Source organism: Anticarsia gemmatalis, chromosome 2 (assembly GCF_050436995.1).
Source record: "Anticarsia gemmatalis isolate Benzon Research Colony breed Stoneville strain chromosome 2, ilAntGemm2 primary, whole genome shotgun sequence".
NCBI classification, from domain to species: Eukaryota; Metazoa; Arthropoda; class Insecta; order Lepidoptera; family Erebidae; genus Anticarsia; species Anticarsia gemmatalis.
The window spans coordinates 2,774,140-2,791,631 of NC_134746.1; the positions used below are offsets into that span (position 1 = coordinate 2,774,140).

The 17,492-nt window shown below is 35.2% G+C and overlaps 1 protein-coding gene across 1 annotated transcript in view; it reads left to right on the forward strand.

Moving 5' to 3' along the window:
• gzl (godzilla E3 ubiquitin protein ligase) overlaps positions 1-17,466 on the forward strand; it is a 31,186-nt gene extending 13,720 nt beyond the window's left edge. Inside the window, exons 3-13 of the mRNA XM_076124192.1 lie at positions 2,652-2,818; positions 3,251-3,342; positions 7,447-7,549; positions 8,581-8,689; positions 9,112-9,286; positions 9,675-9,835; positions 10,131-10,223; positions 10,308-10,357; positions 10,812-11,065; positions 11,500-11,600; positions 16,934-17,466. Of these exons, the coding sequence (XP_075980307.1) occupies positions 2,652-2,818; positions 3,251-3,342; positions 7,447-7,549; positions 8,581-8,689; positions 9,112-9,286; positions 9,675-9,835; positions 10,131-10,223; positions 10,308-10,357; positions 10,812-11,065; positions 11,500-11,552 (1,257 nt within the window). The 3' untranslated portion in view covers positions 11,553-11,600; positions 16,934-17,466. The remainder of the gene's footprint in view (positions 1-2,651; positions 2,819-3,250; positions 3,343-7,446; positions 7,550-8,580; positions 8,690-9,111; positions 9,287-9,674; positions 9,836-10,130; positions 10,224-10,307; positions 10,358-10,811; positions 11,066-11,499; positions 11,601-16,933) is intronic.
• Positions 17,467-17,492: the final 26 nt, after the last annotated feature.

Below are 17,492 nucleotides of genomic sequence, written 5' to 3' on the forward strand. Positions count from 1 at the left end.
TGGACCATATGTCTGGAGCCAGGAGGTGGAAACTATCTACGTTATTCTGGGTCCGAAATGTCTTGTTTTTTCTTAACTTGCGACTGTCCTGCTGTTGGGCAAGAGTCTCTTCTTAAACGAGTAGGGGTCAGGCCTTGAATCCACCATAGCCAAGTGCAAATTAAGGACATTTATTTGTTTCTTTACATTATTTAATTTTGTTTTTAACTTTTACCCTGCCTTTTGTCTAAATTCCTGCATATATTACCTGTAAAAGGGTAACAGGTAAACAGTGTCACTCCTATTTATAATATTAGTATAAAAGTATTGATCTGTAATTCGATCGAAGCAACAACATTGTACTAGTATTTAATTTAATAACACATTGTGGACACTCGCAGTAATCTTATCAGTCGTATGGGGAATATTTCCACGCGATATCTACTGCCCAGTACTTGTTACAACCTCATTAGTGAACTGTTAAGAAAAGGAGATCCTCCTTTCAACGCTATCCATTTTTTTTTACTTAACTTTTTCTATATTGCCAGTGTGAAGTGTTTAAAATAGAACATTTTTTTTTCATAAATACTGTTTTGGTGTCGTGTAAAAACGTAACGGAAAATTACTGTCCATAAAGAAGTGATTAATGCATATTGCTGTTTACAGTAGAATTATACTTGTACAAATTTTTGAACTTCAATCTTAAATGTTATCATATTATACGCAAATTCTTGAAACAGTGTGTCTTGAACTGTAAAGATAAACAATTTATAAACAGTTCGTCAGTGGCTAAACGCTCTACGTTAATGGACAATATTTGTGTCAAGTGTGGAACTAGAAGTGGTATTGGCTGAATACAAAACCCCTTTGCTGTATGATGTAAATTAAATTAAAAAGTTTTAACACCTTCAAAAAGTTATCTTCGTTGTATAAGCTATGGCGCCGTAGCTTAATCGCCTTTAGATCACTTTCTGGACCAAACTCTGCAAAATTTTGTACTACTGATACCAAGAATATAAGAAGAGTATTCTTTCAAAATGGATGTGATGCCCTATGTCAATATCAACGCCGTGCAAGTACTATATCTAGTTGGGATGCAGCATTTCGTTAGTATAATATGTTATCATATTAATTTCTATTATTCTTGACTGTCTCCGTGGCGCAGTGGATTGAGTCGCCGACGCTGCCATCGCGTCGGGAGGTGGTAGGTTTGATTCCCGCACGGAACAAATATTTGTGGATCGCACAAATAGTTGTTTTAAGTCTGGTTGGTCCCACAAATAATTTAAAACCCACGACCTGCCGACGCAATGATACTGACGTGGCGACCACCTTAGCAACTGCGCCACGAAAGCCGTCAGTTAGATAGATACAAGTCTGTTGATATGAACGTTACATGATAATATATTTGTTTTAACTCATTATTCACTACACTCTTATATTACAAAGCTACGTATGCAAGTGCTCTCGAACACCGCCTCGATAGATCCTTCCATAGATACAGTGCACTGAATATTGCACAACTTCTTCAAAGAGTGTTATTGCGCTCCTAAATATACAATGATAAGCAGTAAATCACAATAACCAACACGATGTGATATGTGATAGTGAAAGTGTTAACGTGATAACAGTTTATCTCGAAAGACAAATAAACAAAAATTTTGTGCTAGATATTTTTAATTACGGTCGAAAATGTATGGAAGACGCCCACGTTCCGCCAAACGCAAAGCTAGTCCCAAATGATAGGGAGAACTTATTACCGTACTACTAATAACCGGATAAGTTACTACACTCCGAGCTATGATTAATAATAGAACATATGTAAATCAATTGAAGTATATAAGTAGAACCCAATTTTGTCCTATCGCTGGGCAAGAGAGGCTCTTCTTCCGATGTAAGAAAGAAGTTAGGCCTTAAGTAGACTATGTTGTCGATTGTTCTAGCATGGATTAGAGACTTAGCAGTCCTTCAAGAACAGTTTAAAAATCTTTTAGGCGTGTTAGGTCTCGTAACTATAGTCTATACTTACTGCACCGTAGGAACAAGTTCTTTTTACAATCGATTCAGTAGTTTTAGAGATAAAAGCAAACAAACAGTTTACTTATAGTTATTTTGTTATTTAACCTTGATCGGCAACAGTGATTCTAGAAGTAACGATAATATAAACGGCAGTTTGCGATTATTTTTTATTACCTATTCAATCTTGTGTTTATGTATTTTTATCTATAGTGTTTATTTTTTATGTACTTATAATGGGTCTGTTTCCGTTGTGAGAAAGTTAATAAACTCTTGTTTTTCCTTCCTGTTTTTTAATGATGTCCGTTTTTATTATTTATGTCTGAACAAATATTATACGATAAATCTTAGAGATCCTTTCATTTCATATATTTGTACTTACATTGCGCATTTTTTCCCATAGGCATAGGTAGAGACAAAAAACAGCCACTTGATATTATTACCGAAATTAATAATACCGGTGCACTGTTCATTGTATTATTGTCATAAGATACTTTGACGTTTCATAAAAAAGAGGAAAATCATTATGTATCTTCTGGCCGTAAGAAAATTTAAGAAACAATACACAAAACATAAATTTTGTCATCGAATTAAACTATCCTAACTAACTAAGGGATCTAACAAACTGTATCTAAATAAATTTTCTCATTTTCCAGATAATAGAGGAGTTCCGCGACATGCCGGCGAGCTTCGGCAACGACCTGCCTCCGGAGGGCTTGAGAGGCTTCCTGGTGGCCGGCGAGCCGGCCGACGGATGCAGCGCGCTCGCCAAGCCGCCCACTGTCGAAAACTTCACTGGCAAGTGGATTGTGCTTATTGCCAGGTAAATAAGACATTATTTTTTGAAAGACTTGAGCTAAAAGGACGAATCCTCATAACGGAGAAACTTTAGTACTAAGTTTTCACAGGGATAGAGAAAACCAATCAAATCAAAAACCAAGGAAAACAATTAAACCATACGAATAAAGAGTTCTGTGTGTTAATAGAACCCAGTACTGTTGCATAGATCAGTCGTGGTGACTTCAACGCTTTATCCTCTAAGATAAATAATAAATACATATTTTCTTTTATCTTCCTTTTAATCTATCGTACTACATGATTATTAAAAAGTTTTGCGCGTCGCAACACTAGCGATATAGCAGATTCAGCTTCTATTGTTCTGCTATCACCCGGTAGATGGCGTTAACTTTTAATCTTTAATACCACTAGATGTCGCTGATTGTTAACGTTTATTAATATGTTTTCATTGTTTCAGATACAACTGCAGCTTCGAGGTGAAGGTGCGCAACGCTCAATCAGCCGGCTACGACTGCGCCATCGTGCATAATGTCAACTCAAGTGACCTAGGTCAGTATTATGTTAAATTATATTTATGTTAAAGGAAAATGTACCTTAATCCTGTAGCAATAGAATCACAGGACATGAATGATAAGATATACTACACTTAATCCCTGTGATTCAAATCGCTTAAGCGTTTTAAGTACACCTCTTACACAGCCAATGATTCTTCGCTTATTATCGTCGTTCTTCAGTTAATTGTGTTAATTATATCAATGGTACGCATTGTTGAAATAAATCCACTTCATAAGATTTACTTGATAGTTCACGGCGCGCTTAGCGCCATCTAGTGGCGTCATATTATACTTATGAGTATCTTGAAAATATTAATAAAAAGATATCGGTTACTGAAAAACATTAAGGCTACGAGAATCTTAATAAACAACTCTTAAACAACGTAAAAAAAAACAAATTGAAACATTTCTCTATGGCACCAAAACTATTCAAAATCTATCTCTATTTCTCTTACTTTAAGTCCATGAAAACCATAACACGTCCCAATTAAGATCAATTTTGATTGTACTCTGATAATACAGCAGGGGACTTCCCCGTTACACCACATGGCCACATAAAGAGTCATTCTGCAGCCCACTTTGACGCATCGCGTATAACCATACATTTGATATTCACGAGATAATAAACTTCTATGAATTAAAATTGATACCCAATACAGCTGTAATGAGCTGGCAATAATATCTAATACTATCAGCTGCGACTCTATCCGCGTAGACTTTAGTTTTCCCATTTTCACAACATTTTTTTTATTGTTATGATTAACCAGAGTGGAGCCACTCTTGTTAACCGTAGCGCGATATAACTTATAGCCTTTCCTTAAGAAATTGACTATTCAATAACTAAAACAACTAACTAAAACAATATAATATAAATTGCTCTATTCGAGTGCTCTATCTTCTAAGCATTTTACTTACAAAGCTCTAAACGTTTCCACTTCCATCTATTATATCAATTTCCGACGTCCATTTTCCCTGAGGAATTCCCTGCTCAATTAACTAAAAAGACCACAAATTATACAATTAAAATATAAATACAGGCCTACATTACTCATTTGTCGGGGCATCCTCGTACTTAAGTACTCGTAAACTACAATAAACATACTATATAGTATATAGTACATTAGTTTTATCTCTCGCACGGTATTGTCCGTGTCATGTACCATTCATTTGATAAACTTGTTTTCGTCCGCGCGCCGGCACCTTCACAATTTATTTGTTTACTATTCAAAGCACTATGTCTTCCTATATCGTGAGTTCTTTATAAGCTTTTATAGAACTTTTCACTTTTAACTACTAATTTAATTTCGTTTTTGGCAAGTTTTTTGTGAGAAGTAGAATTAGAAGTGTTTGTCATCACTTTTGAATGTGTTTTTGTAGTTTTGGTACGGTAAAAAGTGCGGGAAATTTATAAAAATGTATAAATATACAATTGTAATAAATAATGTGTTAAAATCGTGAAAAATTCCCAAAGTAACCTCAAATCATATTCTGTTCGTGTAAACTTAATAAGCATTTTAGTTTTCGAAGGGAAGTTGTGAATTGCAGATTCTATTTTCTTTGTGGACAATTCTTGGAGTTTTGTGTACCGATCATGTGGTTTTTTCATTGAGTGGTAGTTAAAAAGTTTCAATTTGTTTAAATCGAATTATCAGTGTTGTGTATGGTTGCTAAGTAATGAATCATTTGTGTTACGGCTTACGGTACTTTTTGATTGAGGTTGTCATAACATTGCACAACATGGTTTAAACATGTCTGTCTGTATAAACGCAGAATTTGAATTGATTACTCGTTTTTGCCCGTGACTTCTTCTGCGTGGAAAGATTATCCATAGCGAAGAGAGTCCTAAGCTAATTCTATCTGTGTTCCAAATTTCATCAAAATTTGTCCAATATTTTTGTAGTGGTTAAGTAATATCCATTTATACAGCTACTATAGGTTTAGTTATAATAATATGTTGTTACCAAATATTGTAGGTTTAAAAGTGTAATTTTTTGTCATATGTGCGTAACAAATAACCCTTACATGCCACCCCTTTCATGTTGCTTGAGCACAGTATTTTCTACGAAACCTATCTTATTGATACAGTTAATAAATAATAATAACTTAGTTACAATGTATCTGTAGAGATTACAAAGTAGAAATGCCTTATATATTCTGTTTTATTTATTGATAAGTAAATTAAGAGTTATATTTTCTTTTTTTTTATATATTATTCTGATAACAGCCTTAGTTTAAAATAAGTAAATTAAGAGTTCTTTTTTCTTTACTTTATTTTTTTTTAATATTATTATTGATAAAAACCTTTATAAAAAATAGCCGTGTAATTCTCTATCATCATTTTATCACAACATTTCGCAGTTATGTTACTTTGAACTAGTACATTATAAATAATTGCTATTGTGTACTGCTATAAACTATTTTATTAACCCGACTGTCACTGCCGAGTGCCGGTAGTGCACTTAGTACATGCAAGTATAAAATTACGCGTGAACTTAGTGACGAATAATTTAATTGTCTGACGTATGCTGTAATTGCTGTATTTATAACATTTATAGTGATTGAGTTCTATTTTTACGTCAAAATGTGTTGCAGGTGATAGTATTTATATTTTAGCCGTATTTTTGAGTTGGTCGTTTTTATATTCCCGTGTATTTTTTCTTAAAGGTGTAATCTTAGGGTCGTAAACAGTCCAAAAGATGACCTCCTCCTTTTTTAAGTCAGTAAAAATGTAATCTGAAAGGGAAATGACACTACATGATTCTATTGAAATGGTTTTAATTTATTTATTAACCTGTTTATTCAATTTTAAATTAGTGGTAATTGCAACCGATAAACAGGGCTTTATTTCTTTTAATAAACAATGAAGAGAAGATGATTATGAGAAGTTGTATGGATGTGAATGAGGAAAGGAAAGCTTAGAGAAGTATCGTACTAAACATTCTGTAACATTATTTGGTCTTGGCCTACCCCTATGGGAAAAAGGCGTGATTTTATATATGCTTGTACGTAGTAGCTGTACTATTTAGCAAATAAAATACTCAATTACAAAGTTTTAACCTCTAATAAGTTATGTAATTTAATTTCATAAAACATTCGCTTATCTCCTTGATAACATAAAATTGCATCTGTTGTACAAATTAATAAAAGCAGTCAGTTATTAAAACAAACGTTCACTTAGGTCTTTTTATAGCGTTATCGTATTTTCAATGAAATTATTTTTTATAATAATGTACAGCGTTCATCAAAAACTGAATCATAAGTCAAAGGTTGGACAACTTTTGAAAAGGCATACATTATTTTATACTAGCTGTTTCAACTAACATTGTTCTGCCATGATTGGCCTGATTTCACTTACTTCTATGTCGTCAGCCTGGTAGCCTATCTTCCAACTATGTTGGAGTCGGCTTCCAATCTCACCGGATGCAGCTGGATACCAGTATTTTTACTCTATCTTATGTAACACCTTGGACCATCATCGTTTTTAGCCGATTTACACAACACATAGTTTCAAACGTATTTTAAAATGTTACGTACAAATGATGTTGTACAAGATGATACGTATAACCCGAACTTCTAAGCAATGTCGTACGAAATACACCCGCGTTTCGCCTTTAGCAATGTTAGTTCTATGTAATAGGTCCCATATAACTTAACTAGCTGATCCGTGCAACTTCGCTTGCGTCACCGAAGAGAGAATGGGTCATAATTTTCCCAGTTTTTGTAACATTTTTCGTTGCTACTCCGCTTCTAATGGCCGTAGCTTGACGTTATATAGCATATACCCTTCCTCGATAAATGGACTATTTAACACTGAAAGAATTTGTCAAATCGGGCCAGTAGTTCCTGAGATTAGCGCGTTCAAACAAACAAAACAAACTCTTCAGCTTTATAATATTAGATTAGATTTGTTTTAACAAAGATATAACGAGATCTAATCCTAAAACTGAAATTTACTTCAAATACATGTAATATTTATTTATGGTATTTACATAAACATTATGATTTATATTGTCAAAACTTCCTCATAGATTACTGAATCGATCTGTAAATACATTTAAAACAATTCACCATATTTTGAGGTTACATGTTTGTGTTACAGAAACGATGTCAGCAAAAGACCCGGACGGTATAGAGATACCGTCGGTGTTCGTGAGCGACCTCGCGGGGTTGATGCTAGCTGAGGAATATCTGTACACTAGCGGGTGAGTGTAGTACATTGCTTTTATAATATCACGACTTTAACTGAAAGTTTTGGCGAAGATGAATGTGTAAGCACCTGCATTGTCCATTATTGTAAGACCCTTTTGCGATTTTTATTTATGCTTGGGGAAATTAACAGCTGGTTAATAAAAAAAAATAACTAGTAACAACTATAAGCGGAATATCTTAACTTAAGTCAAAGTTTGTGATGTTTTGGCCGAAACACCAACCCGAGACGTCGCGAAGTCGTGATAAGTATAGACGGATTGAGCAATGGGAAAGATTGATTGGATTATGATTTTGATTTTGACTGTGGGTTGTTATTTCATCACATATTTAATTTTGTATGTTTATGTTAACACATAACACTGCTGAAGTAGATCTTATCTCCACATAATAGGATACATTTTACAATAAATATTACTATACTAACATCATTAACAATCTGTTGATCAAACGTTCGTATTTATTTCCTTTTAGCAAGTCCTCAGTCTCTAGTGTAGTCAACACTACTGTAAACCCAAAACTAGAGGATTGTAATACTTTATTTTAGACACTTACTGAAGATATCTAAGTGTTCTGATCTTCTGACTCATCATGTCTATCTTCGCTGTACATACCCGGGGTCGGTTTCCTATGCTCTCCGAAGCACGGTAAGTATACTCTCGTTGCCAAAAAAATACGATATAATAATTTGTAAGGGCAACCCTTGTCTCTATTGAGCTTATACTTATAAAACTTTTAGATATTTTTGCATTTGCTATGATGCCTAATCATTTCGAATATCAATTGTAAGGAAAACATTTAGTTCGATCGCGTACGACATTGAATAAATAATCTGACGTGCACATATGCGTCACGTACGTATACGTACTTACGTGATACCGACGTACGCTACCGACGTTAGCGTGGCAAAAAAAGAACAGCCTAAGTTAACACCGTTTTCTGCTTAAAGGGCCTTCAAATTGATCATAGTCATCGTTTGTTGTAGTCTTGTAGTTTTGTATTAAATTGTTATGTTTGTTTGTTACAGATTCTATATAATGGTGAACGGTGATCTACCCTTCAACATTAACACGCACTTGCTGTTGCCCTTCGCGATCGTCGTAGTGCTGTGTTTACTCGTCATATTAGTATTTATGGTACGTACACTACCTTTTCTCCTGCTGTACTTTTGTTAAGAATACAAAAGGGATTATAGTGTAATAAATATGTTGAAGGTCAACAAATGATCTGACCTCTGCTTTTACACATTTCAAAAGGTACAAAACTTAGAGAAAAGTTTCTTCAGGGTGTCGGCTTGAATAGGTTAAGAATTTATTACTCTTGTTCTTCTAAACAAAGATAGATGATAATGGTAGTTCTTCAAATAATGTGTTAAAATAGTAACCTATGTAAGTTGCTTGCCGAACACAAAGAACTTTATATAAGACATAACGAATTCTAGAAACGCAGTAAATGCGGTACAATGGCCGCCATATGCCTTAACATTTGATAAAATATTTAATAAAAAGTCACAATAACACATAACATAATCAAAAAACTGAATTTTTCCATATTGCAGATAGTGAAGTGTATAAAGGACCGTCGGCGCGCCCGGCGGCACCGGCTCCCGAGCCGCGCGCTGCGCAAGATCCCCACGTGCAAGTTCAGCAAGGGCGACCCCTACGACACGTGCGCCATCTGCCTCGACGACTACCAGGAGGGCGAGCGACTGCGCGTGCTGCCCTGCGCTCATGGTACGTATACCTCATATATTTCACCCCCTCTTTACCTTTTTAAAGACCAAGCAGTACTTTACAGACAAAAAGTTCCGCTACTAAAGTTATGACTTAGTGCCGGTATTGTCTAGGTAAGTTGTGTTGTTTAGTAGAAATTTCGAAAAAGGAATCTAGGTGCAAGCCTAGACTTCCTTCTTTCAATTGTCTTTTTTGGCCAATATCAGTGGTAAAAGCGTAACGACTACTAAAAAAGGCACAAAACACGCTAAAATGTGTTATTTCATGAATGATTCTATCTACCATAAACAAAATCTGTTAAAGTGGTAGAAACTACCATTCTGATAAAAGATATTAAGTTTAGTCAAAAAAAAAAAATTAAATTGATGCATCGCGGTAATCCTTGCAGCGTACCACGCGGTGTGCATCGACCCGTGGCTGACGCAGAACCGGCGCGTGTGTCCGGTGTGCAAGCGGCGCGTGTTCGCGGCCGGCGAGCGCCGCCGCCCCGACACCGACTCCGACTCCACCGACACCGAGCCGCTGCTCAACGACACCTCCACCACGCAGGTAACACCACCACCGACTAAGTATAGCTTTACACCGACTTAGTTCAATATATTCTTATCTTCTTACCAACTTTACCATTTTGTTTTACCGAGGAGATCCATTTATCGATGGAAAACATCAATTTACCGTCTTAAATCCATTTTTTAAACGCTCCTCATATTTTTCCTACTAGTTTCAATTCTTACCTTCATAACGTTTAGAATCGCTCACTTTAGACGTATACGTATACCTTGAATAGTTTCGTGGAACACAAATAAATGTATTAAAAATATTTAATACCTTTATTGTTATACAGGGTGGTACGTTCGACGAACAGCGCGAGAACCCGTTCGTGCGAGCCACGCGCTTCATGAACAGACTGAGGCGGAACCGGGAACAAAACAATGAGGTACACACATAAATATCATACGTATTTAACAGATGAAAATAAATAAATAAATAAATTATATTTGCATAAAAACTATTGTTTCAGGAATCACCGTCAGAAGACAATGAACCACAAAATAATCCAAATGAGGAGACGTAAGTTTGCATTCGATTTTCTTCAAAATTAAATATGTAATTTAATGTTATTTTATACACATCTCGAAAATTCATTCGCAAACTGGATTTACTATTAACATAAAAGAAGAAGAAAATATTTTTGTGTGATTCCATTAGTCACATTATAATAAAAACAGACCCGTATATTTTTGCTTTACCAAATCTATACTAATATTATGAAGCTGAAGAGTTTGTTTGAACGCGCTAATCTCAGGAACTACTGGTCCAAAGGCTATATATCATCACGCTACGACCAATAGGAGCAGAGTACCAGTAAAAAAATGTTACAAAAACGGGGAAAAATTCACCCATTCTCTCTTATGTGACGCAAGCGAAGTTGCGCGGGTCAGCTAGTAAATAATACGCGTCCAATCTACACACACATCAAATAAAACAACGATACACATACTAAAGTTTCTCTCCCCCCTTCCAGCGTGTCAGCGGACGACCGCCAGCCCCTGCTGCCCCCCACGGTGGCCACAGTGACCAACGAGCGCCGTCGCCGCGGCCGCCGCGCTCGCTCCGCCAACGCTCGCACACAACACTCACAACACTCACAGAACAGGGAGCAGCGCGAGCACAGCGCCGCGCCAATAGTTACTGATGTTCAACCACAGACTGAACCTGAGCCCGCGCTGCTACGTGCTGATACACATTCTATTAATAATGAAGAGAGAGGGGAAATTGGTTAGTAGACAATTTTGAAACTCAAACTGTATGCAAGAATTAGAATTCTTAATGTTTGTAAATTCTGTTAAGTTACAAGTTTGACAATCAAGAAGACGGCTTGATTGTCAAACTTGTTCCATTATAGACCTGTGATAGTATACTGTTTTTAAGTTTTTTCTAAACTATAGTAAGAAATACCCGTTTCTTTGATATGTGAGTGGGGTGTGAGTAAAAGTAGAAGGGTTAAACCTCTAGACCGACACGCTATGCTTGTTGATTTTTATATTTTTCGAATACGATTTCTCAGAACGTACATTTTTTATTATCTGTCTAAGTATCACGGTTCATTAGATATAGCTTAGTAACAGGCAGACAGACAAACAGTGAAATTTATTCCCTTTATGTATGAAATCCTAAAAAAGGCAGTATTTTATTAAATTCTTCTCTTTCAGGAGTGGCAGCACTACCGGCAGTGACTCCATCACCCCACCACGTGGACTTATGAACACTCGGCGACTGATCAACCAGTACGAGTACCCTTCGTATAAGAAGAGTAGGTACCGCACTAAATACACTGTAACCTGATACACATACATACAGACATACGTTTCTGAACATATTTGTGTAAAAGACTATACATAAATACTAGCGGGCCCGACAGACGTTGTCCTGTCTACACGTCAAAAAAACATTGACCAGCGGACAAAATTGTGAACCTAAACCATTCTCAGATCCCTTGAACACACACAAAAAATTTCATCAAAATCGGTCCAGTCGTTTAAGAGAAGTTCAGTGACGTACACACTTACAGAAGAATTATATATATAAAGATGGTAAGACTACCAGTAATAGTTGACAAAAAACTAATTTCCAGTTAAATATGTGTTTTTTTACCACATTATAATATTCTATTTACTAATCAAATTAGCTACTGCTTATAAAACGTCAAAACAGCTTTAAGTGACAATGACGTCACGAGTGTTTTCGTTGGCAATCAATAAATATATTATAAGCGAACGAAACGTACATTTCACCTTCCATTGCTTGACGTTTCGGCACAGGGTAATGAACGTGCTAAGCAAATGTTAAAGTCACGGATGCTTAAATGTTAAAAACGTTAAAATATGTTCAGAAACGAATTACTGGTTGTACTAATTTTTATTACTGAAAGCTTGCACCTTATGTCGACTAAATATTGTATAGCCTGAAAAGGACCCTAAAAGTCAAATAATACATCAAGATAATTTTCCTGAAATTATTAAAAAAAGTTTTGTCTAACTTGACTAGCATATTGTGTCTACTTTTTAAAATGAAAATGGCTTTCTCCACTACTAAAAGATCGTCACAAAATGTGTTTCAAACTTGCAAATTGAAAATGTTATGAAACTATTAACGCCAGTATCTTAAAAATACGACAGTTAACTTAACTTCATATTATAAGGCCCGGTTTCACCCCTAGATAGCTTAATCAGGTGAATCTTTGACCATTGTTTTTATACATTTAGTGTCATTTTATTTAGCCGACTAGCTGACCCGCGCAACTTCGCTTGCGTCACATAAGAAAGAATGAAAAAAAAAATCCCCGTTTTTGTAACATTTTTCGTTGCTACTCCGCTCCTAATGGCCGTAGCGTGATGTTATATAGCCTAAAGCCTTCCTCGATAAATGGTCTATCTAACACTGAAAGAATTTTTCAAATCGGACCAGTAGTTCCTGAGATTACCGCGTTCAAACAAACAAACAAACAAACAATCAAACAAACAAACAAACAAACAAACTCTTCAGCTTTATAATATTAGTATAGATAAGTTATCTGATGCTTGCCATACACATATTCGGTTTGGCATTAATCGGCCTAGTCGGGAGGCAAAACTGAATATGTGTATATGAACCCGACCGGCACAAGCCGAGCTAGTGAGTCGAGTCGGTTTTTGTTTGTTCGATAAATAGTGCCGAAAAGAACGTGCCGAACCGAATATGTCTGTAGCAAGCTTCATACTTCATGAATTGTGAAACTTGTCAATAATATGTGCAAGAACATTAACTGTCATATTTATATGATATTGGCGTTGAAAATATTACTACTATACTATGGCTGTAATTCTCGATGTAGATTTAACAAAGACTGGAAACCTATCCTCTATAGAATACGTCTCAAAACCAACTTAGATGTTTTTAGTACGTACACGCATTATGAACACAAACGAACGAACAAAGCAAAAAGGTTTCAGAACTTTTAAATTGTTTAATGTTCGTGTTTTTAAATGCGTATACGCGTATAGATTTATCCACTATTAGATGTCGAAATAGATGATCGAGTTTATTAGAAAAGAACTACTTTAAAAGGAGAATAATTAAATATATCAGATATAAAATTGGTCGCCATAGCAGTAAATCAAATTGATTTTCACAACGGGTAAGTTTTTGATGCGTATAAACTCGTATATGACGAGACGAGAATATGTGTACAACGCCATACCCACGAACAGTCGCACGCATGCGGTCCATCCTATGTATGGCTTACATTTTCAATCTTCATTTTGTCAAAGAAACAGTAGTATATAGTAGGCTTACTAAGAATTATAGATTTTATTAGACGTTTACATCCGATATCTATGCGGATTAAGTGACCGCCGCGCCGTATAGACCGGATACCGGATACCGGACGATTGCTGGGTATCCATTTATTCCTAGTTTTCATTTCTACGTTCAAAATACGGGTATATACGCTTCGAAAATATATCCATTGTGAAAATTTAAAGTATAAGTACTTCCATTTTCAATAGAGCTCGTTATTTTAGTTGAAGCAAGTGCCTGACATGTCACTGCGTATATGTTTATATAATATGTCGAATAGCGGACTCGGGATAAAATTGTGTAAGGGTGCAATAACGACTTGAGTATTTTCTTTTATTTTTTAATTTGTTTTTTGTTAAAATATATGTTAATAACACATTTTAAAAGCACTATTCTTAGTGCGGAAGTTGTCTTTTAAAACCAAAAAGAAAAGAAACTTCTAAGTAGTCACTAAACCCACTGATTCACCAAAATATATTTTGTTGACGGCTCTTTAGTTCAAAAGAATGACATAGGCGACTTACAGATTTGCTTTTAAATACAGACACTGACATCAAGTCGACTCATATCGGCAAGTCGCCAATTAGTGTGTAGACTGTATAATAATAAAAAAGTGTTTAAAAATGTAATAACATATTGTAAAGATAAATTACTCATCTATAAAAGTCGAAATGTCTTGTGCAAGGAATAAAGTGCTTATTCTAAATCGTGCTGTCTTTATCTATCTCCTATATAAAAGAGAGAGATAGCACGATTTACAAAGTAACTGCTTTGAAAAAATGTGTTATTAATAAATATTTGAAAGTAATGTTAAATTTTAAGTTAGTATTTATCGTTTATCATTGTAGATAGTTTGTTCGTGACCATGATAGCATGTTTTGTTTTGTAATGGTAGCTATAATTGTGTCTCGAAATTATTACTTTATAACTGTTGAATGTTACTAGAAAACACATAAACGCACCTTTATAATAAAAATTAATACATTTGTGTTTCTAAATCAAACTATTATAGCACGCGTCGACTAACAACAAGCCGTTCCGCGAAAAGCGATACTTGTATCGGCGTAGGGACCGTATTGTTGCTTTGTATAGTACAAGCTCTGCTTAGTTTGGAATCAGATGACCGTGTGTGAGTTGTCCAGAAATAGTTATTTATTCAAATACATAAAGCTAAATGGCTAGTTATTTGATGTCCTATTGTCGAACTTTTGCTCAAAATGTAAACAAGTGATGATAAATAAGAATTGATCAGTATTGTAGTAACATCTTATGATAGGTTTATAAACTAATAAATAAAATTATAACATCCACCGATTGTTGAGTAGGTTGTTTATATGGAGATCTAAATAATAGTAAAATTAATATAAACATACATTTGATTATGACCTTCGTTTGCTTGACTCTTGTAGCCTTAAACTGACTATTTCAGCGATGTTGAACGATGTCAGTAGCCGATCAAAGTAGTCACCACACTGCGTGGTCTTGAGTTCGATTCCCAGACGAAATTAATTAATTTGATCCATAAATAAATGCTATCTTGTATAAAATGTGTTTTCTAGTAACATTTAGTATATCACGATGTTTATTCCATATTCGGTTGTGAGACGGACCGGCGCATCAAACAATTATGTTCACAAATATGCTCCTTTTGTTTCATAAAACTACAATTCTAAAGAAAATGTATGAAATCAAATGAGCGTACTTGTACTCACCTATATTTTTAATTAAAAGAATCACATAATATAATAGTGAAGTAAAATTACTGTGTATTATAAGATAGTTTAATGTAGAGTTATTTTGTAAGTATGTTAAAATTTTAGTGATTATTATAACTTAGAAATGTTTTATTATGTTATTAACAATTAATTCTCGGTTCTTTACTGAAATTGCGACACCGACCGCTGTAACACACTGGCCGTTGCAAGCTTGGTCATTCGCGTTCGCTAATTTATTCTTCATGTGGTCTAATACCGCAAGTAAAGCCGTTTAAAGGGCTTTGGCATGGTTTAACTGTCTTGTGTGTTATCTTAATTGACAACAACCGGGACCGACTTTTATGTGCCCTCCGAAATACGGAGACTGGCAGGTTAAATAATATGAGAGCACCTATCTATAGAATGACCGCGCTAAAGCTTACCAACTGATCGTTTACTGGCCATTAAGCGATGAGTGCCTGATTTAATGAGGGCTGACTGTCGTACTAATAAAAGTTATGTAAGGTGAGATTTACTTATGCAGTGTTTTGTTACTTTCAATCAATTTTAAAACTGTATATGAGTGTTCAGAAATAAGTCTGTTCGTACACAAAAGACTATGCAGATATCCTATGAGTATACTCAGCGATTTTAGAATCCATTAGGTGGATTTGTATCGCGGTAGTCGCTTGAAGACTAAAATCGTTGAGTATGGAAGACTTGCATAGCCTTGTGTACGACCCGCCTTATAATCAATATTGTAAATTTCAGTAAAGAACCGAGCCAGACTTACTATTACTTTGTATAAAGAACCACTGTATATAGGATCGTATGGACCGTACCCACGGCCTCTGCCATAATATCGTGACTAGCACCACTAATGATTCTTATGTGATACAACTACGCTACGTTAAATATAAATATTTTTAAATTTAACTCGTCTTTTATTAGTTTAGCATTCCTACTATTTGGTTTATTTATTTATTTAATGTAGCGCAGTTTTTTCGACAAGCTATCCCTTACTGAACTTTATAAAATTATATTTACAGCCGATTTCATTATGCTATAGATAAGTATTGATTAGCTTTACAAGCAGAATTTTGTCATCACCCTTAAAACATATTCTGTCACTATCCATCGCATAGTGACGTCACTTGTCAATACGGTTCAAGCCCTGCTTTCACCACTGTATAAATGTCGGCTGTTTAGCCAAATGGAATATTGACAGATTTTTTCACACATTTGCTGGCACTTTGACACTTATCAATAAGTCATGAAACTGGCACTCATTTGTAAATATTGCAGTATGTCCCAAAATTGCAGCTAAATTCGTTACTTTGTCCCACAATGCTTGTTATATTATACACATGGATGTTGAAACTGTGCACTTATTCTAAATAACAGTGCTTATGAAATGGATGTGAGAGACGCTTAAACTTAATTCTAAGTAAGCACTTAACGATAGCTTGCAATTGAGACCTGATTTATACTCTTAAGAACCAGTTGTATAGGAGACGGCGAGAGAGATTGTACACGTTTGAGAAAATTTTGAACATGCTAGTTTGAACCTTATGCAATGTGTCTTCTGTCATATAACTTCTGCAATTTCTTGCAGAATTGACGACTGCTTCACTGACTGCGACCACAAAACAACCTTATAGAAGTAGGACTTCGGAGACAGTCAACTATCACGAACATTTACTTAAAGAAAGTCGCTTACGCAAGTCAGCTTCTAATTTGATTACTATACACTAAGCAATGTAAGACAAATTAATGTCTACTATAGGTTCATTATTGTTGCATGTTTAATGTATAATAGAATACGAGAATTAACGCGAACACGCATTTTACCTTAAAATGGCTAACGTTTCGGCGCAGGTTGCACTCGCCGTGATCGCAGGCTGACATGACATCATTATTGTTTGTAAGATATACATTTTCCCTCGCCATCTGTCATGTCTCTGGTGATTTGTTAAAACGGATAGCTTGTTACTTTACATATGTTATAAATGCTTTATTTACTATGTGATATATTTGTACGTTACTAACGTTGCGACGGAAAGAGTATGAGTTATGCTACTGAATTTGTGAGCGGTGACCGCGATACTGATTCGCAAGTTTAGAATAAAGCCAAAGGATTAAGATGGAGTCTTGTTTTATTGTGATACCCTTAT